General features: G+C 51.7%; 1 protein-coding gene across 7 annotated transcripts in view; it reads right to left on the minus strand.

Moving 5' to 3' along the window:
* Positions 1 to 263: 263 nt before the first annotated feature.
* NACC2 (NACC family member 2) overlaps positions 264 to 27,212 on the minus strand; it is a 50,360-nt gene continuing 23,411 nt past the window's right edge. For 2 of the 7 annotated variants that reach the window (XM_040083233.2, XM_058423074.1), the window contains 5 exons: positions 13,859 to 14,785; positions 5,227 to 5,394; positions 2,584 to 2,689; positions 2,056 to 2,153; positions 264 to 874 (listed from right to left, as the gene is read on the minus strand). In XM_040083233.2, coding sequence (XP_039939167.1) covers positions 375 to 874; positions 2,056 to 2,153; positions 2,584 to 2,689; positions 5,227 to 5,394; positions 13,859 to 14,723 — 1,737 coding nt within the window. In that variant the 5' untranslated portion in view covers positions 14,724 to 14,785 and the 3' untranslated portion in view covers positions 264 to 374. Of the gene's footprint in view, positions 875 to 2,055; positions 2,154 to 2,583; positions 2,690 to 5,226; positions 5,395 to 13,858; positions 14,786 to 15,571; positions 15,833 to 16,272; positions 16,374 to 22,915; positions 23,013 to 25,914; positions 25,937 to 27,212 lie in introns of those variants that run through there. The other 5 variants (XM_040083240.1, XM_040083239.2, XM_040083235.1 and 2 more) reach the window with 5 other exon arrangements.

A 27,212-nucleotide genomic window follows, 5' to 3' on the forward strand; every position in this document is an offset into this window, starting at 1 on the left:
AAAATAAAACAAAACCAAAAAAAAAACCCAAAAAAACCAAAAAGAAGAAGGAAAGGAAAGGAGGAAAAATAAAAAAAAAAAAAAAAAAGCAAAAGCTACAGTCGTATAGACTAACCTCAGGAATATCAAAAAAGGAGCCCAATATTTTTTTAAGTAGGTCGCCACAGACCTAGTCGTTTACAGTATAACGAATGCGATTATTTCCTTCATAAATTTTAAATACAAGCAGAATAAAAATCACATTTTTTTCAGGCAACAGTAGCAGTTCAGTAGGTAAGTGGCTTGATCACATTTGTTTTGTTTTGTATTAGTAATGCATGCAAGCAGCTTTAGTATTACAGATCCCTTATAGGTCATGAAATGTTTGCTCTCTTTTATAAAGTCCCTCCATAAGTACCATCTTGTCTTCTCACGGGGGTTTCGGGCCGGCTGGAGGAGCCCGAACCTTGCTCAAAAGGTTGCGGAGTGCTTTGGGTTTCCGATGCCATGGCATCTGTGGCAGCTGCCTCCTGGATCACGGAGCCGGCGCCTTCGGCGTCCTCGCCCTGCTCGAAGGACTGGTTGGATCCATTGCTCAGCTCTACATTCACTGTGTTAGTTCTCAAGGCTACTATAGTCCCCGAGTCGCTCCTCCTCTCTGCATAGATGCGCTGCTCGAAGACCTGAGCGGTGCTGGCCTGGAAGTCGGGCTCCAGGGGGACAGCGTTTGTGGAGGAGCCCATGACGGTGCGGTACATCTCCATCCCCTCGGGCAGCATGGATTTGATCTTGGGCAGCCAGCGCTTGCGGACGCGCCGCGCGTTGGTGCACATGTCGGCCGCGATCACGTTCATCTCGCTCTCCTTAAAGCTCGGGGCAAAATTCTGACAATACACTGCAAAGACAGGGAGACGGCGGAGCTCAGGCCTCGGGGGGAGCGGCACCAAGGTGAGCCCGCAATCGTGGGTGGGAGCGGAGCTTCGCCCGCGGGCCTGAGCTCGCCGCACGGACAGAGCTCCTCAGCTGGAGACGGGGACAGGAAGGGATAAAACAGGAAGGGAGGGGGCTGGAGAAGGGCCCCTCAGCCCATGGCAGAGTGCACTCACTCCCAGAGCTGCCACAGCACCTGGGGATGGCCAAAGAGGAGGTGGACGCAGAAAAGATCCTACAAACTGCTCCACTAACTGCTCCTAACCCCACAGCGCTGCAGGAAATGGCAGAGCTGAGGGGTTGCCCGAGGGATTGTCCTCTGCCTGCCCCTCTCCTTGTGCCACCCGACAGTCTGGCTGCTCCAACATCCCTCTGCTGGCACATCCAGCAGGAGCTGGGAGCTGCAGGAGCCCGGCAATCCCTCGCGTCCAAGCCCCTGACGTTCTGGAGCAGCATCCAGGGAACCGCCAGCTAAAGCTCGTGCACAGGGAGAAATCCAGGCAGGAGGAACCCATCCTGTACCCTGGCACACAGCAGCAATGCCCTTCCAGCCCCCTCAGGAAGGACCATGGATGGAAAGTCCGGAGTTGGGGCTCTCCAGGATAAAGCTGCTAACAGGGAGCTGACTCCCTCCCATCACTGAACGTCTGCCCTCTTATCCCTTTTCCCCACAGATCTCCCAGGGCTGCTGGAAGGCCCCTGGATTTAACAATTAGGAGAAAGATTTCTCTTCCAAATCTTAAGAACTAAATCAGAAAAATTGCTTGGAGTTTTGTTTTCCGGCACAGTAACATTTACACAAAGATTTACTCCCCAGGATTCAGCCAGGGTGAGAGAACACAGTGATTTCCACTGCATATGAAGCCCAGATTTTCTGGATTTTCTGCACCCCTCAGGGTTTCCTCCAGCCTTCATCTCCTCCCTCTCCAGCACCTCCTGTCCCAAACCACTGCAGGAATCCACAGGTGACTGCAGGGAAGTGGCTGAGTGAGAGCAGATCCCACCCACAAAAAACGATGCACACTGAAAAAACAAATGGATTTTCCTGCAGCCTAATCCCACCATTCTCACACGCCAGAGTGGCCACCCCTGCCCGGGGCTGGGCCATGCTGCTCCACCCCAGCAGCAGAACCTCCCTCTCCTTACATTTGACCGCATTGAGGACCCTGCTGTCCAAGGGCTTCCTGCTGGGATCGCTGGTGGAGGACCGGATTCCAGTTCCGCAGCTGTTGGCAAGGGTGTTCCTGTGGGGAAGGCAAAGGGAGATCCTTGGAGAGGGCATCAGGGGACAGCCACTGCCCTGCCCTCCTCCCTTCAGCTTCTGGTGGAGGGATCACCGGGATTTTAGGGCGAGGAATGGGAAATGTGCGTGGAAATGGAATAAAGCTTTCAAGCACCGTCAGGAGAAGGCACAGAGCTGAGTGCAGAGGATGAAGCACTCGTGACACAGGGTTAAACCCCTGGAGAGGAAGGGAATGAATGCCCTGGGACAGCACGAGGATGGGATGGGATGGGATGGGATGGGATGGGATGGGATGGGATGGGATGGAAAGGTTTAGGATGGGATGGATGGGGTGGGATGGGATGGGATGGATGGGATGGGATGGGATGGGATGGGATGGGATGGGATGGGATGGAAAGGTTTGGGATGGGATGGGATGGGATGGGACATACCGATCGAAGAAGGTGGCCAGGAGCCGTCTCAGCAGCACCTTGTGTTTGACACCAGCACATAAATGGCAATTCATCAGCTGCCCCCGGGTGATGTAAACGCCTGAGCCTGCAAGGGTGCAGAGGGACAATCCAAAATGAGCCCCTGACACACCCAGAGCCACCCCTGAGCCACCAACAGCTCCTCCTCGCTGGGGAACCCGTTCTTCATCTGCTGCAACAAGGACAGCGGGATTTCTGGAAAATCCTGACAAATCCTTGGGGCCTTGGCAAGTGCCAGGCAATAACAACTCCTCATTTTATCTGTTCAGAGAGGAAGTCTATGGGAATCAAATGAAAGGATTCTCATTTTCTCACCAATGCACACAGTGCAAGGCTTACACCGTGATTTCATATGTACAGGCGCGATTATTCATTCTTTCTGAAGCGAGAAAACCCCGATCCATTTGGCCTTTTCTTTTTTTTCCAGTGCAAGAACTGGAGAACACAGAGCTGGGAATGAGAGAAAAAACCCATCTAGCACAGAAAGAGGTGCTTGGTTACAGATATAACTGCTTCCAAAAGCCCAGCCCATCACCTCTCGATACCTCTGGTGAGCAGGGAATTTTCCTTCTAATGCACAGCAGCTGCTGCCTTTGAACATGCTGCCTCTCAGGATGTTTTCTGGAAGAGAAAGGAACCCTCTGCAAAGCAGCTGGACACATCCAGAGGTCTGGCAGTGCTTTACAGCAGGTTTTATATCAAGCCTTTTTACTCTGCTCACAGACCAAGCCGCTCCTGCCTCGGCACCGCTTCCAGGGAGAGGTTATCCCATTTTTCAAGCATTCTGTTACATGAGAGGGTTTTGGTATTTGCTTTTAATTAAGATTAAATAATGGGTCATAGCTGGATCCAGAACACACTCTGTTCTCCAGACATAGAAGCATCTGCTTGAGAAGCAGTATCTCCTCCTGGATTTCCAGGGAAGATGATTGTCCTTGACCTTCTGGATGGAGCTGGAGCTCAGGGCCTGACCCTCTGCACCTCCCCTGGCACCAGAGACACCCAGGATCCAGCATCACTCTGGATCTCTGAGCCGTGCCTCGTCTCACCACGAATTTTCCTCATACTCTCTTCCATTAATGAGTTTTTCTGGGTTTTTTTTTTTGAGTAACAGCCTCAGTCCCTCCCTCAGATGTGCTGTGCTGACTGCAAGCCTTGGTAAAGACCCTTTTTCAGAGAGGGCTGCTCAAACGTGCTGAATCAATTGTGGCATGAAAAACCAGGAACAAAAGGAAAACACTCCCACTTGGAGAGCTGAGGAACACTTTCATGGCAGGATCGAGCCCCCCACTCCAGGTGTGAGACAGGAATTAGGGGGGTTTGTTTTGTGTTTTAAGAGATAAGGCATCAGAGCAAACACCAGCCGCCACTGAGGGGAACTTCACTTGAATAAATGAAAAATAACCGGGCAGCCACTATCGGTTAGTGATATTAATCTACTTTTTTTTTTTTTCCCAGATTGAAAAATGTAAATCAAGCAGTGTTGCCTCAAGCCAATTTGCAGCTCTCACTGTGAAAATAACCTGCACCACTCGATGGTTTTAAGAAGTCTGACATGAAATGGAAGTGGGTACAAAATGAATATTCCAGATACAAAAATAAACACTTGTGGTCGTACGCTGCGCTTTGCCTTCCACCAAAGCCCCGTCCTCCGTCAGCTGCAAACCTTTGTGGGCATCCCCTGAAATCCTGACTCCTTCTAGAGGCTGGAAGTGAAATCATGCTGCTCCCCCAGACAGGTGATTGGAAGGGAAGAAGAAGAACTGGTTTGGATGGACTGTGCTGCCACATGTCCTTTTTGGACCAAAGGCTTTGCAGGGATTAATTAAACCTCCCCACCTGGGGCAGGTCTGGGATGTCACCCCCACACAGCTACAGCCAAGGGGAAAAAAAGCCCACTGCAAAGTAAAGCTGGGGGGAACTTCTAAAAGCAGAATATGATTATTTCCACTGGAATTTGACCTGGTCACTCCAGTTAAACGCTTCCTGCGCAGTGCTGGGGGTGCCTGGGCTGGCACAGCCACCTGGTTTCACTCTTCATCCAGCTCTACATCTTCCACCTCACACTGGCCAGAAATCTTTTATAGGGAAGGGGTAAATTCCCTCAGCATTGTAAATTCCCCCCAAAATGAAAATAAAGACAGAAGAAAGGACCAGACTCTATTCTTTCTCCTCCTGCTGCAGCGTTTGACCACTTAGTAAATTTATAAAGGAGCTTCTACAGGTTTTTCAAAGCTTGCTCACTGACACAAATTTTATCTCCTCTGCTTTGAAAATCTTATAATGTGGTAATTTTTGGGGGGGGGGGGGCGGGGGAGGTTTGTTGGGTTTTTAGATCTGTGATTCTAAATGAAAACACGCTCGCCGCAGCCACGCCGAGCAGGAAGAACACAAGCTGCAGAATTCAATTAAAATGCTAAATTAATTCAATTGAATAAATCCTGTTAATGACACATTTTTCTATCAGCAAATTAAAGGGAACTCGGAACTTTTCAAAGAGACGATTGGTGAGGAATCGTCCAGAAAGACACAGCAAGGGCACGCAAGATGGAGAACACGATTCCAGAAGGAGAACAGCAGCAATCCACTCTAAAGACAAGTTACCTGCAACCAGCTCGAGTTTTTCTCCAGGATCTCCCTCCGAGTAGAGCTTTGGGTGGCAGCGGTACCCGATCTGGCTGATGAGACTGGCGGGGAGAGCGACCAGATCCCGGCGGATCAGGACGCACGAGCGGTTCTCCAGCGGGATCTGCTCCGGCTTCTCCTGGGCAACTTCAAAATCAAAAGGGAAAGCCGTTAACACAACTTGTCACGCAGGCACAACGCTGACAGGAGGTCAGGCTTTGACTTCGTCATGCGGCAGTTGGGAATATTCCCTCCTCCAGACGTCCAAACACGTCCAGCCCTGGGGCAGGTGCCACCTGAAAGCTCGGAAAAATCCCCTGGTCTCCCCCTCCACGGCAGCCTCAGGTTCTGCAAGAGGGGTTCTTAAAACCTAATTATGCTTTAACTTCTCCTGAGTTAATCATTTGTGGAAATGGACAGCTCTGCAGGGCTGGAATCGCTCTGCAAGCGCAGCACATGGAGCTGCTGCCCCAAACACCCCAGAAGGGTGGCAGGGACTTCACCAGGGGGTTCTAAACAGTCTGATGGACACCTGCAGCAGCTCCATCATTCCTTCTCTTGATGGTTTTTCCTGCTGAAGTCAAAATCCTGCGGACACCTCTGCTCTGAGAAAGGTCACCAGAGCCTCTCTTGAGATGCCACCTCCAGCCCATTCTCTTCCTCTGCCTCCTGCAGGCCAGCCTTTCCTCTCAGTAACAAGAGAAGCCCCCACCAACAAGGCAAAAAATGTCATTAAGATGTAGCTTCAAAACCAAAACACCAGATTTTCCCGGCTGGCTCTGATGCACCATCTCCAGAGCCCCCCACTGCCCAGGGGCCACCAGTAACACGGAAAAGCTGGAAATACTGGGCAGTGCTGCCAGCACCTCCACATCTGGGTATTGTGGGCACACACAGCACTGGTTTCTAAAGCCCATTTACAGTCCAAGACCACCGGATTGCCTAAAATGATAATTTTTGACAGCAACAACAGCTTGACCACGCACATCAACTTCAGGACATGGTGGGAACAGTTCCAGGGCTGAACTGCAGCCCAGCTCTACCATGAGCCACCTTTTTTTCCCCCCAAAACTGTTTGATAATGTGGCAAGCGCCACGTACAAACGCAAACCCGGCTCTGTGCTTGGGGATCTGCGAGCAGAGAGAAGCAGAAACCCCAGCTACGAGCGCCCCTGAACTCAAAATGTCTCCTGCCCCAGAGGTGCCTGTCCCTGCGATTATCCCGGAGTTCTGGGGGCCACTTTTCCTCTCTGCAGATAAAATAACAAGTTTTGCAGACTTGTTGCTGCAGTAACCGAGGGTGATGGCTCGGGGACAAAGGGAGCAGTGTTCTAAGTAGGACATGCCCGCGATGCCGTGCTGGGCCGTGGCATCCTATCGCAGGCTCCGCCAGCATCCCCACCCTCACGGCTCCCTCCGGCCCCGAGGAGCGCCAGGAGGGATTCTGGAACACCAGGAGGGATTCTGGAACACCAGGAGGATGGCCCTTGCTCAGGGAGTCAGGGCACAGCAGCAGCACAACAACTCACGGGGTGTTTTTAAACCTCTGGCGCCATCGCAGCCCCGTTATCTGTGCAGGATCGGTGCTGTTGGGATTCCCAGCTGCAATATTCCCAGCATTCCCAAGCATCCAGATCCAAGATCCCGTTGGAGATGGGGGTCAGCTCCTGCTGAGGGAGAATCTTAAGGGCCAGCTCCATTTTGAGGCTTTTAAAGAGTGATAAGCAAATGATATCCAATTAAATACTGATCTTTCCCAGCTTTAAGAAACCAAAAGCAGAGGGACAGTGGGTATGGAGGAGCCAGTCCTGCTCTGCTGTCCTTCCCTTTTGGCTTTTTGGCTCTGGCAAGGCAGGGGCAGCTCGAGGGAAGGAAGGGACGCCTCAGTCAGCTCCCAGACGCTAAATTTTACTCAGAGGTAAAATTAAATATACGACCCCTAGGAGCTGTGTATGTGACCTACACAATCCCAGCACAGGGCTCTGCCCAGGTTATTAAAATCGAATTTTTAACATTTCATTTTTCCTTTAACCAATGACTCAGGTCAAAAGCACCCACAAACCAGCGGAGCTGCTGAAGGGAAGCAGAATCCTGCATGGACTCTTGGATCAGAGGACTCCAGGTATTTTTTTAAGTGATATAAAAGGCTGCAGGTTTCCAGGGAATGTGGCTGCAATCAAATGAGATGAGTTCAGCCTGTGACCCGACATTGCTGTGAAGGGAAGAGGAAAGCTCAGCCTTGAACCCTCTTCTGTTTTCGGTCAAGACTCTTCCTCGAGGCTGTTGTCTTTGAAGAAATCAAACACCTAGAATATCCAAGTGGAAACAGCTCCAGTGGACGAGGACAAACCCACCTGCTCTACCACCTTCCACAGGCAAATATCCCATAAAACCCCAAATTTGGGGGCCAAAGGGATCCTACAGTAGCACTAACAAGGCAGGGAAGAGAAAGACCAGCACGAGCACTGCGTTCACTCTCCCTCCCTGAAGGAATTTTGAAGGATTTGGTGTAAACCTCTTTCCTGAAAGAGCAGCAGCTTTTCAGGACAGGCTGGGGACACTCCTGGCTCAAAGCAATTCTTTGATTCTGAAGACATTTCACTTCCTACACAAGAAAACATGGAGAAGTTTCTATTCCTTCCTGTGGAATCAAATACTTCATAAACCAAACTAAAACTCAGCTAAAAAGACCAAGCACAACTCAGCCCACTGCTGGATTTTGGTTACATCTGCCCTGCTGGCTCCCTGCCTGTAAACCCCTTATTAAACACGGCCACGAACCATTTTGGGGGACTTTGTTTTCCGTTCGAGCATGAGCACAAAATCAAGGGAACAAAAAGAGGTTTGGGGCTTTCAGTGGCACCTCAATTGAGCAGATAGCAATCAGTTATGTAAAGGAGCAGCACACAAGAGCCACTTTGGTCCCCTGTTTCCAAAGAAAGCCACTCTGTTTGGCCTTTCTGCTCCAGAGAACAGGAGAGTATTCGCTTCTAATTAATTTGTATCTTCAGAGGGCAGCGGCTCCTTCCCTTTGAATGAAAGGGCAAACAATGGGAAGCATTGTTAAACACAGTTTTGTTCCTGAACCAGAAAGGAGCTCCCAGCCAGCAGAGAGGGGCAGGAAATCATTACAGAGGAAGCCACGGGAGCTGCCAGCCAAACACTGGAATATTTTATTTATTTGGATATATGCTTTTATCCCAAACTTAGCTGGACGCTGCAGCTGCAACAGGTGGTGCAGAATGGGAAATGCCCATTTCCCTGGATTTTTTGGCTGAAGAAAACAGCCTCAAAGTAACTCACTGGTCCATGCTCCACGGCTCCAGGCTCTGCATGATGCTGGGGCACGTGTCCCCCTTATCCCTAAAACACACTGTCCACTCCAGAGGTCCCTTCCAGTGCTTTAGTGCTGAGCCCAGGACGGTTTGGTGACATTGGGATTTTTGGAGGTCCCACCTGAGGTGTTTGGGGCCGGATTTGCTGGGGATGAGCTGCTCAGGTGAGTGCCTGGGAACTGCTGGACACACACCTGGCCCCAGCACTCGCTTATCCCCTGAGTTCCTGACAATCCTATCAGCAGGACTTCAAAATGAGTCAGGAACCCCCAATTCCCAGCAGTTTGGGTTCTCCAAACTGCACATAAACATCGAGGTTTTCCTGTGGCTAAGAAACAACAGTTTCTGGTTTAGGAACGGGATTTGGAGATACAGAAAGATCAGAGAGATGGAGCCTCACCCAAAATATGATGTTTACAGAGTCCCAACATGCAACCACACATCTCAAGCCCTGAAGAAAAGGCTTGAGAACCCATCTCCACCTGCTCCACCATGGATGCAAACACATGGATGGCTCTTCCCCGTTCCCTACATGGCCAGAGATCTCTTTTCAAACAGCAATATTTTAACAACATTTCTCTCCCATCAGCCTATTTTCCACTGGCAGTGGGACCACCCCAAAAACACCTTCCCTCCACAGCCTCAGCATCACCAGCATCTGCTGCAGATGTAAACCTGGAGCAGAGGACACACGCAGGCACCACGGGACAGATCCATCACGGAGTCCCGAAGGGGAGAGTTTACATTTCCCAAATAGTACATTTATACCAACGTACCGAAACGCAGCCGTTTGATTTGTGACCTATTTATACGGGGAGGTAATCTGGAATTAGTTTAGGAAAAATATTACTGGTTTATAAATACCCCTATCTTGCCTTCGCCTCCGATCTCAGCCAGGAGCGAAACATCTGCCAGCCTAAAATTAAACATCTGTGGTTCAGAGCGAGGAAAACGGGGCTGGGAGTTTAATGTCAAAAAAGGCCAGAGGCTGAGCCCCACAGCGGGGTCGGGATGGGGCAGTGCCACCACAGAGCCACCCAGGCTGGGAAACACCTCCAAGACCACCAAGTCCAACCTGTGACCAATCGTCACACAAAGACACACGCCCTTCCTCTGCAGCAGCTTCCAGGTGCTGGAATCCCTCTGCAAAAAGCCAAAGTGCTCCGGTGGATAACTGGCACAGCCCTCGCTTCGTCTCCTAAGAAAATCCCACGAGCTCTTCGGCGCTGAGCATCGTCCCTGGGCACGGCCTGGCCGGCGCAGGGACAAGCGGGACCTTGCAGGGTCAGGTCCCCGTGGCTGCAGCTGCAGCCAGCTGCTCCATCCCGCTGCGACTACGCGGCGTGGCAGCCGTGATTTACGTCGCTGCAGCGCGTCGTGCCCGGGGCTGCGCTCGGGATGCATCATTTCGGATTCTGGGCTGTTCCTTGCCCTCTTTCCTTACCGTCAGGAATCAGAGGCCAGGAGAGAAAACTATTCTCTCAGCTAATTACCACAACTATCCTGTAATGGCTATTTTAGATGAATTTTTAATGAAGCGCGCTCTTGTCAGTTCAGGATTTCGTAACTTTCAAGTCCAGCCTTTACATCCCAGCCATTTGCTGCATGAAGATTTTCCCTTCTCCCTGCAAAGCGGGTGCAGCAGGAGCAGGGGAGGGGGACGGACCCTCGCACAACTTGGCTGGTGCCTGTCAAAATTAAATTAACTGCATCTGCTCAGCAGAGAGCTGACTGACAAGAACGCGGCTCAGCGCAGAAAAGCGCCGAGCATCTGCAAGTCCTGCTGAAACCCACTTCAGCTCAGGCCCACGACGCTGTAATTAACAGGGATAAAAATACTTCGCTTTTGTTTAATATTTTCTGGAGTTGCGCGTTCCTCAGATCAGATGCTGGGAACCTCATTAAGTCTCGCTCCTTGTCCTCGAGGCCCACATGTTCTCCACCAGCAGACCTAGTTACGGAGCCAGGAGCCATTTTACCGCAGTGCCGCCGGCCTGGCATGGCACCGGTGACACCGCGGCCACCAAACGCGGCCGGAGCCTGCGGGGGAAACTGAGGCACCTTCTCCTACCCCCCCCCCACCTCTGCCAGCTGCCACCTCGTCTGCCAACACCCAAGCCTGACCCTTCTGTGTTTAACTCTGGCCTCATCCTGCTGTTCCTTTTGCAGCTCCAACACTTGCCCCGGTCGCTCACACCGGTGCCACCGCTGCAGGTGGCACCAGCCTCTTCTCCCAGGCTTCCTGCAAGAGGAAAACAGCCTCAAGCTGTGCCAGAGGAGGTTCAAGTTGGACATCAGGAGGAATTTCTCCATGGAAAAGGTGTTCAGGCTGCCCAGGGAGGTGTTGGAGTCCCCATCCCTGGAGGTGCCCAAGGAACTGGACGTGGCACTCAGTGCTCTTGGTGGTGTTTGGTCAGAGCTTGGTCTTGGAGGCCTTTTCCAACCTAAGGATTCTCTGGTGTGGAGATGTGGCTCCGATCCAGCTTTGGAGATTTGGAATGGTTCTGACTATAAAAAGGGGTGAAGAAAATAAATTAAAACACCCCCAGCCTTGGGGCAAGAAGAGGATTGGTGACCCCTCCATGGGCGGTGGGTGATGCTGAAGGCAGGTGAAGAGCATCAGCCACCAGCGTCCCACCACTCCCTCACCAGCACCAACACTTCAGACGGGGAACAAAAAAAGCAGAGAAAAAGAAAGAGAAAAATCCCCAGCAACCCTCTCTGCAATTCAGAGCTTCGTCTGCCCTGCTCCTCTTTGGCTTTGTTTTTGTTTTCACTAACAGGGCTCTTGGAAACCTCGGCAATCCCTGTTTTTAAGGGCTCCCCCCTCCCCCAGGCCTTTGTGAGGCTGTCGGGATCTCCATGCCAGGAGCAGGATTAGCTGCCTTCTCTCTTCCATCTTACGGTTTCATTATTCCGCACCTTTTGAGAGGGTACAGTTTATCCCCAGTAATTAAAACACAGTTAGCTCTGCAACTCCAACCCGTAATGGAACAGCTTCGGTTTTGCTCTTTGCAATCTCTTTTTTTTTTTCGTGTGCCCTCTTTTCCCAGGAAGGCTGATACCTATAGCTGGCTTAGTTCAAACAGGAAACTCCCTCCAAAGGCGCAGGTGAGGAAGAGGAATTTTAGCAGAAATGCGGGATATTTAGAGCCTTCCAACCTGCCTCTTCCCTGCATGGCCTCGGCATCACCACCTGGTTCTCCCTACAGAAAACAAGCAGGAAAACTTGGCTGTGGGATGCCCAGCTCTGGCACAAGGGCTGCAGCATCTGCAGTGACACCTGAGAAAGCTGCTGGGATTTTCACTTTTCCAACTGGGATGACTCCTGCCCGACAAGGATTAGGGACAGACTCAGAGCTGCTGCCTGCACCATCCCATCCCCGGGCTGGCCCTGTCCTTGCCTTCTGAGTTGGTTTTGTTCTGTTTCTGCAGGAACTGGCCCCGTGACAGCGATAGAAAACACAGTCCAAGGGCATAATCCCACTGCTCCGAGGAATAACGCTGAGGGCAAACCCACATTACTCACCACAGCGGGGAAAAGCAAAATAAACCCCAAACAAGCGGGCAACAAGCACAATTCCTGTCCAGTCTGGCTCCAACAGAAGCCACGGACGAGACCCTGACCTTGTCCCACCCCTGATCCCACTCCTCTCCTGCCCCATCCCAACCACTATGACCTGAAGCAGGGCAGGGAGAAGCACTCAGGCTTTTGAGGCTCATTTCCTACAACTGCCTGTCCACTCATTCCTAGCAAATATTTCTAATATTAAACTTTGCTATGTTTTCTCCCTTTTTCAAATGGCTTGGTGGAAAAAAACCCACAAAAACCTTGGAAAATACTGCTTATCTGCTCGCTGTCTAGCAGGGGAACGTGCCAGGAGGGTGCTGAGCTGCTGTTCCTGGTTTGGGATGGGATGGGACACTGTGTAGGGGTGATCCCATTCTCAGCACTAAGGAAGCCTGGCTTTAGGCAACAAAACCCGTCCTATATTTGCCAAATCTTGTTCCTTGGTGAAGACTAAAACAGCTTTGAGGAAAGCTCACCAAGGAAGCAGAGGTAAAATATTTGCAACGTTAGCGCAGCAGTTCCAGGAGGCCGAGCAGGGAAAGCAGCTCCAGGCGAGGGGATGCTGCGTGCGGCCGGAGCCGGCGGGAAGATGTCCCTCCCTGGGGAGCTCCTGGGGATCAAAGCTGCTGCCACAAACACCTGCAGCTCCCGCGGGGAGGCCACTGCGAGGCTGAGCTTCCACGTGGGACGCTGCCAGCTCCATCTGGGCGGCGTGCTGGGAGCTGCTTCCACGCGGGATGGACACGGGACAGCACCCAGCGGGCATCTCCCCTCCGGAATGGAGCCCCTGGATCTGCACCCCACCTGTCCTGGCTCCTCAGGAGGGTCTGAGCCCTGCAAGGCGCCCAGGGAAAGGGGCTGTGTCTGCAAGGAAGTGGGAGGGGAAGGACATCTCGCGTCCCCGTGCCCACCTTGGGGCTGAGCACCACCAAAGTGAAGCTGCCTCCTCTGTTTGAGGCCCATCGAGGGATTCGCACTCATCATCCCTTAATCCCAAATCCTGGAAGGGCTGGAGAGGGATTTTACTTAGCTCTGGGCATTGTGTTCCTAATGGGGAAATAAAAGAACACCAAGCCCCCAAAGTGCTTTTCCCTTTCTGACAGCGATGTGTGGGACAAGGCTGGCAAAGGAGAGAGGGGCACTTCAGGCAGTGGGGAGAAAAGTCCACCTTTCCTTCTTTCTGCAGATATTCCTAGTTAACTCCTATAAAATTGATTTAGTTGGTGTTCTTCTCCCTTCCTCCGAATATCACACCCTCATCACTTTTTCAGAAACCCTTATTCTGAAAAGCCAGGAGAGAAGACAACTCCCAAAGCGACCACCTCGCCCTGGGCCAAAAGGGCTGGGGCTTCCCTTGCCATGGATGTCCCACGGCAGGCGAGCTCAGCCACCACCTTGGGATGGATGCCACCTCCCCAGGCCTCATGCAACCACCAGGATCCTCGCTGGCAGCCTCAGCCAAAAAGCAAAGGGCTGAGCTGACCCCGGTGGACGATGCAGCCTCTCATCTAAAGAGTCTCCCAGCCGGGGAGCGACGGCACGGGGGAAACCTGAACACCAGCACCAAGCCCGCCACGCGGGCAAAACCCAACGAACCAAAAGCCAAAACCCTGGTGAACGACCCGAAACCGCCCACGGCGGCTGGACGAGGACCACACGAGCGCTGCCGGCCGGCGGGAAACCCGAGGAGAGAGCCGTCCGTTACCGGAGTATCCTCCCGAAGACTTGATGTACATCTGCCCGTACTGCTCCTCCACCATGGTGTCGTAGGCCTCGTCGTCCTCCTCGTCCTCCTCGTTGTGGTAGGAGGTGGGGCTGTCGGTGGTGGGGATGCTGCTGGCGCCGGGGCTGGTGCGCTCCCCCTGCGAGTACTGCACCTGCTGCACGTTGGGGAGCAGCGTGGCCAGGTTGGGAACGCCGTAGTAGGAGACGCGCGACAGCTTCAGGGGCCCCGCGTTGGAGCCGCCGCCGGCGCCGCCGGGCCCGTCCCGGGCGCCGGGCTCCAGGGGCCGCTTGCCGGGGAGGCCGGGCAGGGCCTGCAGCTCCAGGTTCTCGTGCTTGACGCGCGTCAGCAGCGGGATGGGCACGGAGGGCGACACGACGTAGGGCGCCGAGGCCGACTGCAGCTGGTTGCAGGGGCTCTGCGGCTCCGAGCTGGGGTCTTCGATCATGGTGGTCTGAGAGTCACAGTGGGGCGAGCTGACCTTGAACATCAAGTCCGTCCCTTTCTCCACGATGTGCTGGATCTGCAGGAAGCCCGCCGTGTACATCACCACCAGCTGCTCGCTGGCCGCCATGGTCAGCTTGCCGGTGTAGCAGAAGGACAGGATCTGCTGGAAGCAAGCCGGGGGGACGGTGCCCGGCAGCTCAAAGGCGTTTTTGCTGTTCCCGCTGAACAAGTCTCGGAAGTAGAGGCTGCTGGCGGCCAGCACCGCCCGGTGAGCCTTGAAGGCTTGGCCCTTCACCACGATGGAGACATCGCAGTAGAGCCCCAGCAGCCGCTGCTCGTTCAGGCAGCCCAGGACGGTGTTCCCGAAGTTGGGAATCTCTATGTGCAACATCTGCGACATGGCTCAGGATCGGCCGGAGCTCCTCAGACATTCAACGCAGGAGTATCCAAAGTAGGGCACATCTGAAAAAGGGAGAAGGCAGGGGAGAGAGGAACAGCGTTTTTAGACAGTTCACCAAGGCAGGCAGGAGCACGGGAACCCACCTCGCCCGACATCAAAGGCTCCAAGCAGAGCTCTGAGAGCCAAGGCGGAAAAGCAATCGCTTATAAAAATCACTTATCGATGGTTTCGAGCGACTTTGGGAATGCTACTGGTGGATGGCAAAGGATATTCAAAAAAAATGCAAATATTTCCTTCAAGTTGTGGTCTGTTTAAATAAGCACCACTGATTTATTCCCCCGGGGTTTTTTTTTTTACTTTATGCAGGAAAATCTGAACGATAATGGGAGAGAACAGTAAAGCAAAGGAAAGGCAGTCAGACAGATCTCGGTAGCATTATATAAGAAACACAACAACCAGCAGCTATGTTGAAACTACAGAAAAGATATTTATAAAACAATGTGCCATTCTGCCCGAAATAAATACAGGATTTCTGCCTGAGCAGAGAGCTCCCAGGAAAAAGCACTTTGAAAAGCAATCTTCCCATTTGCACCAGAAAAGAGGGAGCATTTCAACAGTTAAACCCCTTCTCAACAGATTTATCCTCCAACAAAACGAGGCTTATCTCCAAATTAAGCCAGATATTTGAGCCCCAATAAAACAAACCAACGTGCCTGCCGCAGCGAGACGCCTACCCAAGTTGTCTTCTGATTTTCCTCCCCCACATCCCGAGGGGGGCAGGAGGAGCCCCAGCCCAGCCCCTGGTGCAGGCAGAGCCCCCCGGCCCCCAGCCCGGTGCCCCCGGGTACCGGAGCGAGGATCCTCCGCGCGACCCCGGGCTCCGCATCCCTCCACGGCCGCTCTTCAGGGCCAGCTGTACCTTTTGGCCATGGGCAGAATTCCTGCTTCCAGCTCCCTCCCCCCGCAAATAATAATAATAATAATATAAAAAGAGCCTGGCGTTGGAAGAGAGCCGGAGCAGGTAGCGCTGGTGCAGCCGAAACTCCAGCGGAGCAAATCACTGCGGATTCACCGAGCCCAGAACCACCCCCCGTGCTCCCTCCCCAAAGAGTCCAGGAGATTTAAAACCCTGTCTGCCCGCAATTCTACTGGAGAAAAACTGCGGTGAACTAAGACCGAAAGCTCGGAAGAGCGATATTTAAAAAAAAAAAAAAAAAAAAAATTGAAAAAAAAGAAAAAAAAAAAAGAGGAGGGGGGAAATAGAAGTTTATCTGAGAAAGATTTAAAAAAAAAAAAAATCTCTGGAAAGAAAATAATAACCCACAAAGAGCTGCTCTGTTCCCATTGCCGAGGGGAAAAAAAAAAAAAAAGAAGAAGAAGAAGAAAAAAAAAAAAAAGTCCTATCTGCAAGGCCACGGGGTAACAGGAAGAAAAGGGAACACACTCGGAGCCAATTTAATTGTATCTGCATGGTTAAAAAAAAAAAAAAAAAAAATTCTTCCAAGCGAGGAAGTTCGCGGTGCCTTCGCCTGGCCGGGAGCGAACGTACCTTGCCGCTGCCGAGGGGCTCCGCTCCCCCGAGTGCCCAGGGGAGGGGGAAAATAAAATATAGTATCAAGCCCTGGGTTTGTATCTGCTGGAGCTCAAGCTTTTACCAAGTCAAATCTCCCCGGCAGCGCACAGCATCTAAATGAATAGGCCGGATGCAGATTAACATTCAGGCTGCTCTCTGCAATGAATAGAGCCCTTTGATTAGGGACCTGAAGTAAATGCCAGTTTCAAACCGAAGCTTTAAAAACAGAGAAATATCAGTGCCAGAGGAATGCTCTCAGTGTTGGTACAAGACAGACTTTTGATGAGTCACTGCAATGCAAACAAAGATGGCAGAAATACTGTACTGTATGCTGATGAAATGCTTAGTGGTGCCACGGCAACTGAGACAGGTTTTAAATTTATAGTGCAGTTTTGCATATGAATTACGCTGTAAACTGCCTCCCCTGCCATCTAGTACATCCAGAGTGTCAAAGCATTTAAACTATTCCAAACAGTCTGCAGAGCTGGCACTGCTGCTGGTTAACTCCTGCGGCCGGGGGAAGGCACAGAGCAGGGGTGGGGAGCATCCCCTGCATCCCCCCAGCGTCCTCCTGCATCCCCTGCATCCCCTCACATCCCTCCAGCATCCTCCTGCAGCACCCCTGCATGCCCTCAACCTTCTCCTGCGTTACCCCCATATGCCCCCAGCATCGTCCTGCATCCTCCTGCACCCCTCCAGCATCCTCAGCACATCCCCTGCATCCTCCTGCACCCCTCCAGCATCCTCAGCACGACCCCTGCATCCTCCTGCACCCCTCCAACATCCTCAGCACATCCCCTGCATCCTCCTGCACCCCTCCAGCATCCTCAGTACATCCCCTGCATCCTCCTGCACCCCTCCAGCATCCTCAGCACATCCCCTGCACCCCTCCAGCATCCTCAGCATGTCCCCTGCATCCTCCTGCACCCCTCCAGCATCCTCAGCATGTCCCCTGCATCCTCCTGCACCCCTCCAGCATCCTCAACACATCCCCTGCATCCTCCTGCACCCCTCCAGCATCCTCAGCACGTCCCCTGCATCCTCCTGCACCCCTCCAGCATCCTCAGTACATCCCCTGCATCCTCCTGCATCGCTCCAGCATCTTCAGCACGTCCCCTGCATCCACCCCAACATTCCCTGCATCCCCCCCAGCATCCTCCCACCTGGCCCAGCATCCCACCCCAAGAGCTCCCCAAAAGCACCCACCCAAAAGCACGGCTTTGGGAATGCCCAAATCTGCCCAAAATAAAGGTGCTCCTTGGGCAGCCACAGTCCTGCTTCCTGCCCACCCCAAGATCTACCCCCAGTCAAAGAAAGCCTTTCAAATGCAGGAAAAACGTTTACCCCTTGGGGAAAGCTTCTTTCAGTCTGTGGCTGAATCCACTAAAAGCAAATCCATTTGCTTAAGTAATGAAATCCCAGTCACATTGTCTCCTGGATTCAGATTTTAAATTACCTTCGCATTTATTGAGCATGTTTGGTGCTTTTTTCTGGGAAAGAGGGTGGGGCCTCCCTTTGCTTATTTCTCCCTCGCCCAGAGCGTTTTTCCTTGTGCCATCGGCCTCCGGATTTGGCTCAGCTGCCGCGCTCGGAGGGTCACACACCGTTAAAACTCCAGGATGAGAGGCGAGGCCATCCCTAGAGCAGGATAACTGCAGGGAGCATAACTGCTGATGCTCCAGCCTGACCCTTCCCTCCTGACCCTGCTCACAGCTCCACTTCCACATGCAGAGGGAAGTTTGGTGCAGCCAGGGCAAGGCCAGGGCGGAAAAGCGCCGCGCTCCCCTCTGGCACGGCTGCCCCGAGTCCCAGAGGAGCCTGGAGCCACGCTGCTCCCACCCCTGCCCTGGGAACGCTCAACACACTCAGCCAAAGCCCCGGGGAGCTCACCGGGGTCTCTGCCCGGCGCTGCTGAGGAGGCCAAGGCGCCGAGAGGGGACCCAGGTGACATCCCGTGAGGAGGCCACAGGTGACACCACAACGGCCACGCCCGAGAGCCCAAAACCTCTCCCGGCCACGACACCACCCCACTCTGCTGGAGACAGGATGGAGTCTGCCCTGGCAGTCAAAGATCCACTCTGGGATCTGTGAAAATTGCTGAGAAAAATTAATGAGTTACAGAAAAACCATCAGTGTCCAGGCGCTAAGGAAGCCTCATCCATGGTGATGGGAAGAACGTGGGTGGGGAAGGATTTCCTCCTCTTTTCTTCCAGGAAGGGCTCCCTCAGAGCTGGAGAAGACCTTGCATGGACCTCCTTGGACCCAGCAGGGCAGGATGTGTGGGACCAGCCAAGGACAGCTCGGTAAGAACAAGCAACAACAGCAGAACAAGCCAAACTTAAAATAAATATCAATTATTAATATTACTTAGAATTTGCTCTATAAACAAACAGGCTTGTCAGGAGCAACCCCTGTCTCTCCCTAAAAACACCAAATTGTGCTGCTTTTAGGGTGTGTTTAAGCCAGAGAGAAGCAACAAAGTGCCCCAGCATCCCAAATCTTTGGCAAATCTCCGATAAAAACCTCCCAGGAGAGCTTGAACCAAGACGCTCCACACAATTGGTCCCTCCCAAAATGCAGCTCTCAGGGAAATGGGGGAGGGGGAAATAACAGCGTTTGGTTTAGAAAGAGCATCAAGGAACACGAGCAAAGCCACACAAGGAAGCTGCAAAAGCCCAAACCACCCCAACAAACCATCAGCCAGGACTGCTGGAATTTCTTCTTCCTCCTCCTTCTGCCCCTTCCTTTTTATGGCAAGAGTATATTAAAAAAAAAAAAAAAAGCCTCCCCAAACCCAACCTCAAACCACCAACAAGCCCAAATCATGAAGAAATAAAATGAAACAGTCTTGAAAGCCCAGGAGAACCTGCTCACCACCAAACCTCACATTCCCTAAAAACAACAGCAACAAAAAGCTACTGCGATTAGACAGCAAATGCAATAAAGCTTGATCATTTCTAACTTGAAAAATCCTCTATTAAATATGATCATTTTTCTTTTAAATAGAGCACCAAGTGACTTTTGAAGGGTTTGAAATGGCTTCAGCCCACCTGACACAGGAAGAGCTGCGCTGCAGGAGAAATGACCTTTGCAATTAAACTGCAAACTGTATTTTTCCAATCTCATCTCCCAAGATGAGCCGTGTCCCAAAGGTGCAGGAGGAGCCCTCAGCACGACCATCACCCCAAAAAATCCAGTCCCCTTTGGGCTGGAGTGTCCTACACGTGACAGACCATCAACTGGACATCTCCAAATGGGAAAACCTGGATAAAACTGGATGAAAAGCAGCCAAACAACCCCCACCTTGGTCATTTTACGTATGTGACCATTCAAGCAAAACACCACTTTGTTTTCTGATGGCAGCCCTCTTTCCCCAGCTCGTGGATACAGGAGGATAATTTGTACGTGTCTGCCTGATTTTTTGTAAAGTCATAGCCTTTGTCACAAGACGTTCATAAAAAATGCAGCCGTTATTTGAGACGACTTCCAGGAGAGTTTGGGAATTCTCAGTTTGTGCATTCATCTGCTTTGGGGGAAAAAAAAGAAAAAAAAAAAAAAAAAAAAAAAAGCAGGTTTGCTCTTTTCCAAACTAATTCCCTGCTCCGAGGCCTGAAAGGTCAGGGCGAGGCGACAGCAACAAAAGGAAAAAAAAGCATCGACCTAGATAGAATAAGATGCTGCCATCAGAGCTCCCCCAGGAGTAATCAGAAATAATTAGATAATGCACTGAAATTGTCTATTTTCTTAGCCAAACAACAGAGAGGCTCGGTGGAGAACCATGCCCCCCAAAAAAGCCCCCAAATATCCCCAGGAAGGTGAGCTGGGCAGCAGCTGGGACGGCGACAAAGGGACAGGGACCCTCCGGGGGTGGGAGACAAAGCAGCCAAAGGCTTTCACCCCCCCCAGCCAAAGCCCCGGGAAAGAAAAGAGCTGAAAAGTCCTGCCCTTGAAGGCCCCAAAGGGTCAAAGGAAACTTCCCTTTCTTCTGTAAATGAGGAGAGAGGGGCGGAAAATCCCACCCTTGGATTTGAGGCTGGCAGGGGGATGTCACCCAGCTGGGCAGGGGGACTCCCCAAAGCCACCCAGGCCCAGGGGTGGCACCTGCCCTGCTCTCACTGCAGGGTTTTATTTCCCCATTTTTTAATGCAAAGGAAATGTATAAACCCGGGGGGAAAATGTGCAACAGCTCACTGCAAACTCAGTGGCCAAGGATCATTTCCCTGAGCCCGGAGATGCTGTAATGCCGCAAATAAAAGAAAGAGTTAAACAAAACAGAGTTAAGTAAAGGAATGAGTTAAATAAAATAAATAGCTAAATAAAGCCAAATAAAACGCACTTCAGGTCTAGGCTGAGCACATTCCCCCCCCCACCCCTGCATCACCGGCTGTGCCAGGGAGCCAAAAAGCCAAAATGCAAAGTCTTTGCACCTCCACCCCAAAAACTGAGCATCCCCTCTTCCAGGAGAGAAAACCCAGGAGGGGGAGGGAGAGGGACTGGGGCACAGGTTTGGATTCCTGCACAGCGTTGGGCAGGGGGAAGAAAAACAAGGTTAAGTTCAGGAATCGAATGGCAGCGAGACTCCTCTCCTGCAGCACTGGTATCTGCAGCTCCAAAGTATTTATTTTTGAAATGCTGCAAGTGGCAAGCGGCGCGGACGGACCCTATTTTTAGTGTAGCAGCCAGTGGCAATGGGTGAAAGAAGATTATTTCTGCCTTATTAAGAGCAGAAAAGTGAATTTGCAAATATTACTCAGTAACACACGGGCAGCCCACACGCAGCAGACATGCAGCACCCTCGAAGTTATCCCAGAAAGTACAGACCCGGAGCCTGGGGCAGCGGATGGGGGGGGAAAGATAGAAAAGTGAATTGAAATCATGCTGGTGGTGCAGCTCAGGGGGTGTGGGCAGCCCCACTGCCAGGGCAGCCCGGGGATGGGGTTGGCAGCGCTCAGTTTGGGACCCTGGCACTGCCCTGGGGTCTCTCCTTGGGGACCTGGCACAGCCCCAAGGGGTCTCTCTGAAGATCCTGGCACAGCCACAGGGATGCCAGCACAGCCCTGAGGGGTCTCTGCCCAGGGACCCCTGCACGGCCCCAAGCATCTCTCCATGGGGAACCTGGAGAGACCCCCAAGGGGTCTCTCCCGGTCCCCCTGCAGCTCCAGGGTCTTTTTATGGGGACTCCAGCACTGCATCAAGGGACCCTTTGTGGGGACCCCAGCACAGCCCTGAGGGGTGTCACCCCAATCCCCTGGCACATCCCCAAGGGTCTCTTTGTGGGGACCCTGGCACAGCTCCAAGGGGTCTCTCCCTGATCCCCCTGCAGTGCTCTGAGGGGTCTCTTTGTGGGGACCCTGGCACAGCCCCAGGGACCCCAACACAGCCTTGAGGGGTCTCACCCCAATCCCCTGGCACATCCCCAGGGTCTCTCCTGCTCCCCCAGCACATCCCCAGGGGTCTCTCCTGCTCCCCCAGCACATCCCCAGGGTCTCTCCTGCTCCCCCAGCACATCCCCAGGGTCTCTCCTGCTCCCCCAGCACATCCCCAGGGTCTCTCCTGCTCCCCCAGCACATCCCCGAGGGTCTCTCCTGCTCCCCCGGCACATCCCCAGGGTCTCTCCTGCTCCCCCGGCACATCCCCAGGGTCTCTCCTGCTCCCCCAGCACATCCCCAGGGTCTCTCCTGCTCCCCCAGCACATCCCCAGGGGTCTCTCCTGCTCCCCCAGCACATCCCCAGGGTCTCTCCTGCTCCCCCAGCACATCCCCAGGGTCTCTCCTGCTCCCCCAGCACATCCCCAGGGTCTCTCCTGCTCCCCCAGCACATCCCCAGGGGTCTCTCCTGCTCCCCCAGCACATCCCCAGGGGTCTCTCCTGCTCCCCCTGGCACATCCCCGAGGGTCTCTCCTGCTCCCCCTGGCACATTCCTGAGGGTCTCTCCTGCTCCCCCTGGCCCAGCCCCGGTTCCCCGGTGCCAGCAGAGCCGGGCTGTGTCCTGCTGCAAGGTGAAGGCAGCGGCAGCCCGGGTGCACCGCGGCTCCTCGAGGTCACCCACCCGGCAGCTCCCAAAAGTGCCGTCATTCAGCCAAGGCGAAGCGTGTTACTGCCATTATTATTTAATTAGTTGTTTTTGTTTTTTTTTTTTTCTTTTCTTTCTCTTTCCCCCTTCCCTAACACCGATCTTAAGAGCTCTCAAAGCAAGGAGAAGCAAAAATAGAAAATGCAACATTTTAAAATTTTTTTTTTTTTTTTTTTTTTTCAGATTGCTGCAAGGGGAAGGGAGAAGGGAGAGAGACACGGCTAGAAAATACAATTATTCTGCAGAACGGAGTATTTTGCCATCTAATAAAAACTCAAGACCCCGAGTAAGTTATGGCTACAGGAAAAGCACAGAGCACCCCATCACCCTGCCTGCGGCATCCCATCACAAGCACTAATTCCCATCCGTAACACATCAAAAAAAGACAAGTGCCATGCTGAATCCTATTCTCCTCACTCCTAGTACACAACAGCAGAGCTAGCAAATATATAACATGCATGACTCAGTCCTAGCACCGTGCCACTACGGAACAGAAAGCTTTAAAATAAAGTAAATATCTTAAAAGGTCAATTAAAAAAAGGCTTACAAAACATCAGACGCTGCTTCTTGCTAGAGCTCATTACCTAGTATGGTGGAGCTGCCTGTGTGTTTTTTTTTCTTGTGCAAGTTAGTCTGTGAGTCAGCATTAACACACATGAGAACATCAGGAATACTGCCTAGTTCTGATGCAATGGAGGTTGTAAAAAAAAAAAAAAAAAAAAAAAGAAGAAGAAGAAGAAATCGCACTCGGTTTGGACGGGAGCCTGTAATTCAATTGCCTTTACTTTTCAATTACTGCATAGCCTACCCTGACCAACCTGCAGAGGGGAAGGAAACTTTGCTTACATCTCTGTCTTAAAATTAATGACTTTTACTTTTGGCTACAGCTTATTCTCCCTGCTTAAAAAAAAAAAAGGAAAAAAAAAAAAAAAAAAAAGAAGAGGACATAATATATTTAACCCTTCAAGGGCAGCTGAACCCATGCAGCAATTGGGATCTTTTTGTTTTTGTAGGAATTTCAGGGCTGCCAAAAAGTTCTGGTGAAGGGAGACATTTATACATTAAACTTTTAATACTCTATAAAGCAAAGCTACAATTTGCATCTGAGCTTGATCCTTAATGGAAACAGAAGCCTGCAGACAAGGGAAGTTGGAGACTGCAGAAATTTAACTCTGCGCTTCTGGGCTCAGACAGGCGAGCACGAGACTGCACAGGAGGTTCTTCAAAAACGAGGGGCTTGGTCATTCAGCAAAAACCCTGAGAAACCTCAAAGTGGTGACATGAGGAGGCCACCCCAGCCTGATGTCCAGGAAGGTGACGGCAAAGCTGAAAATCTGCATTTTTTTTTAATATATCGCATTTACTGCTTGTACTCCAGCAAAGAATTCCCTGTCTCCCCTCTCCCTGGGGGAAAAACCCCTCCAAGACTGATCCCTGCTCCCAGGAGCATCGAGTACAGGAGCCTCAACACTGACTTTTCATTTCTGCCTCCTCTCCTCCTGCAACAAAACCCTTCACTGGGGGCAACAAATTGTGCCCAAAGCCCCAGAACGTGACTATTTCTGTATCACACCCTAAAACACCCCCAGACAACGCTGCAGCCTGGAATGTTGCATTATATATACACTGCTGATGGTTACATATATGAAATATTATAGTATAGATGATGTATGATCAATATATTATTTTTTAATATATATATTATAGGCTAAACTATGTCCACCAACATCTGACAAGTTCTGACCCGCTGGGAGAGCCCTGCACAGAAATTCCTTAAATCTGTTGTTTTTTTTTTTTTAAATCTCTGCAGCAGAGAGGGGGAAGAGGTCGGAGTGAGAAAGTCTCCTCAGTGCTCACGACCTGAGCTCAACAAACACTGACCAACCCTCAAAAATAGAAATATTTTTAGGTCTATTATATATATAGATTATATATCTATAAATATAAATACATATATAAATTTATATTAGGTCTATCTAATTCATACAGACCCCAGTGAATCACAAGAAATGCCAAACCCCAGTTCATTCTGCTGGTTGCTTTCATGAGCAGACACAAACAAAATCCTTTCTTTTTACCAAGTATAAATACTTATTAATGCTGATTAATCAGCACAGAACCCCCCCTAATATTAGAGATCAATCACTTCTGCAGCCTCTCCTGCAGGCAAGGCTCTGTCTCAGAGCCTGGTGGGGTTATTTTCCCTTAAGCATGTGGGATACTTGAATACAGATGAATTGAGTTTTAAAGGGAAAAAAAAAAAACAACCCCGAAAAAAAAAAAACCCCAAGCAGCAACTTCTGGGCCAAGTTCTTGTGTGCCAAACTTTTCAACTGCCACAGCACAGCTCGACAGTGTTTCAAAAGAATTTAAGCACTGTTTTGAATACTGCTGACAATCTTCCTCATCAAAATTTGTAATTTAAATACCTCAAATCTGAAAAGCACGCTCCCCGGGGCACGCTGCATTCCCCCCTCCCCAAGCCCCACTTGGAATAAAATCCGCTGCTTTCTGGATCTGCCTGGGTTTTCCCCCTCCTCCTGCAGCCCCCCAGCATCCCGCAGGGATCCCAGCGCCGGAGCAGAGCTGCTTCCGCAGGGCAGCCGTGCGTGGAGCCTCCGTGTGCACCCCAAAACACAGCCAGCTTCCTCTTTTACAGCTCTTGAGGCTGGCTTGGAGATAAAACCAGTCGCTGCTTTAGAGATAAGATCAGTCATTGGTTTGGAGGTAAAAAACACTGATTTAGAGCTAAGTCCAGTTACTGATTTGGGGCTAAAACCAGTCAGTGATTTAGGGCTAAAACCAGTGACTGATTTGGGGCTAAAACCAGTCAGTGATTTGGGGCTAAAACCAGTCAGTGATTTAGGGCTAAAACCAGTGACTGATTTAAAGCTGAAACCAGTGGCTGATTTAGAATTAAAACTAGTGGCTGGTTTAGAGTTAAAACCAGTGACCAGTTTTACAGCTGAAACCAGTTACTGATTTGGGGCTAAAACCAGTCAGTGATTTAGGGCTAAAACCAGTGGCTGATTTAGAGTTAAAACCAGTGACTGTTTTAGGGCTAAAACCAGTTTCTGATTTAAAGCTAAAGCCAGTGGCTGATTCAGAATTAAAACCAGTGACTGATTTAAAGCAGAAATTAGCCAGCGACCCAGAGCTAAACGCAGGCTGTCCTAACTCCTCCACGGAGAAGGGGTTAATCCAAGGAGCCCCATTCCCACTCCCTCTGCTCTCCAGCGGATAAGATGTTCCTTCAGACACCCCCAAACCATTCCCAGCCTAACCCTCGAGGAGCAGCCCCGGGAATTTCTCGGGCCCCCCCACGCCGGCAAAGGGAGCGCGTTTAAGATTCCCTCCCAGCGCCGCGAAGCACCTTGAAAGGTCGAGGAGCGCTTTTCACGCTCCCAGCTCCATCTCCAAACGCCGGCGCGGATGAAGCGGATTGACCTAGACGAGAACTGCAAGAGCCTCCGTGAAATAATCCATCAGCAGCCCTCGGCAGCCGCAGCCGCCTTTGTCATGGGAACGCCGGGGAATCTCACCTACCTACTGCAGCCGAGCAGGGGCTGGAGAGGCTTCGAATCCCAGCCCTGCTCTCCTGGGATGAAAGCAAAGCCCGAGCTGCGGAGCGCCAAGGCGGCGCACGACAGCAGACACCTCCATATTCCAAAGCCTGCGCCCAATTACCGAACTCATTAAAGACAGTGATACTTTGTAACGCGCTCTAATCTTTAATATTCATGGCTTGGCTTCATTTGCATACCATGCCATAAATAGTTGAAGCAGAGGTAAAACACAAAGCGCTCCGCTTGCATTTCTAATTATGCCTAAAATCAAATGGAAATCACAACACAGCCGAGACACTGAAAATATTAAAATTTGCTGGCTCTCGGTTAAAAAATCTTTTAAACATCACCCCCCCCAAACCAGGCGCACAAACCCAATTATTTTTAAAAAGAAATATCAAAGGGGCTCACGTTGTCTGTTTTTGAAGAGGAGCTGACACATCCCAGCCCTGGTGAGGGACCCAGCAGCATTCCCAGCTGCCACCCCACCAGTGCCAGCTCGTCTCCCCAAAACCACCCCTAAAAACCTGCCCTTCCCACGGGGCTGGGCTGCAGCTGCCCGTTTAACCTTGGTCTTTGGAGGAACACCAGGAGCCTTTCGCTCCGGGGTGCCCGGGAAAGCTGATCCCCAGCAAAGGAGGCGAATTTGAAACATCAGCTCGAACGTGAACCTGTGCCACGGCGCTGGGCTGGCTGGAGGTCGGGGCTTTGGGTTTGGGAGAGGCAAGGAGAGAGGCCCTGGGGCTGGGAGCTGCTCAATCCCACTGTTTAACGAGGAAAGTTTTGGGGTGCTGGTGCTCAGCAGCTCCGTGTGGAGAAGGAAACAGCTGATTCCTGCACACGGCGTAGCAAAAGCACGCAGCGGCAGCACAGGGTGTTTTTCTCTGCTGTGTTTTTCCCCGGAAGATGGGAGAGCCCTCAAAGGCAGGAGCTGCCCCTCAGTGGGGCACCAGTCCTGTGGACAAGCTCAAGAACCCATTCAGCTGCTGCTGACGCGCTGCCATGGAAGGTTTGGTGTCAGGGAGCCCTGTGCTCCCTCCTGACACATCCCAAACATCAGCACTTCTCAGAGGAGCTGCAGCAAATTCTCCTGCCTCCCTCGGAAAGGATCCTGGGGATCTGTGTGCTGCTGGCTCGTGGGACTTCAGTCCCCAGCCACCACAATCCTGGAGGACTGCTCCACAAAAACACTCGGTTTATCAGCTTTTAGGGAAAAAAAGCGTGGCATCAGCCGAGGGGCCAGGCTGCACCCTTGGGGGAAACTGAGTGAGGTGTCCT

Source organism: Hirundo rustica, chromosome 20 (genome assembly GCF_015227805.2).
Source record: "Hirundo rustica isolate bHirRus1 chromosome 20, bHirRus1.pri.v3, whole genome shotgun sequence".
In the NCBI taxonomy this organism is placed as follows: Eukaryota; Metazoa; Chordata; class Aves; order Passeriformes; family Hirundinidae; genus Hirundo; species Hirundo rustica.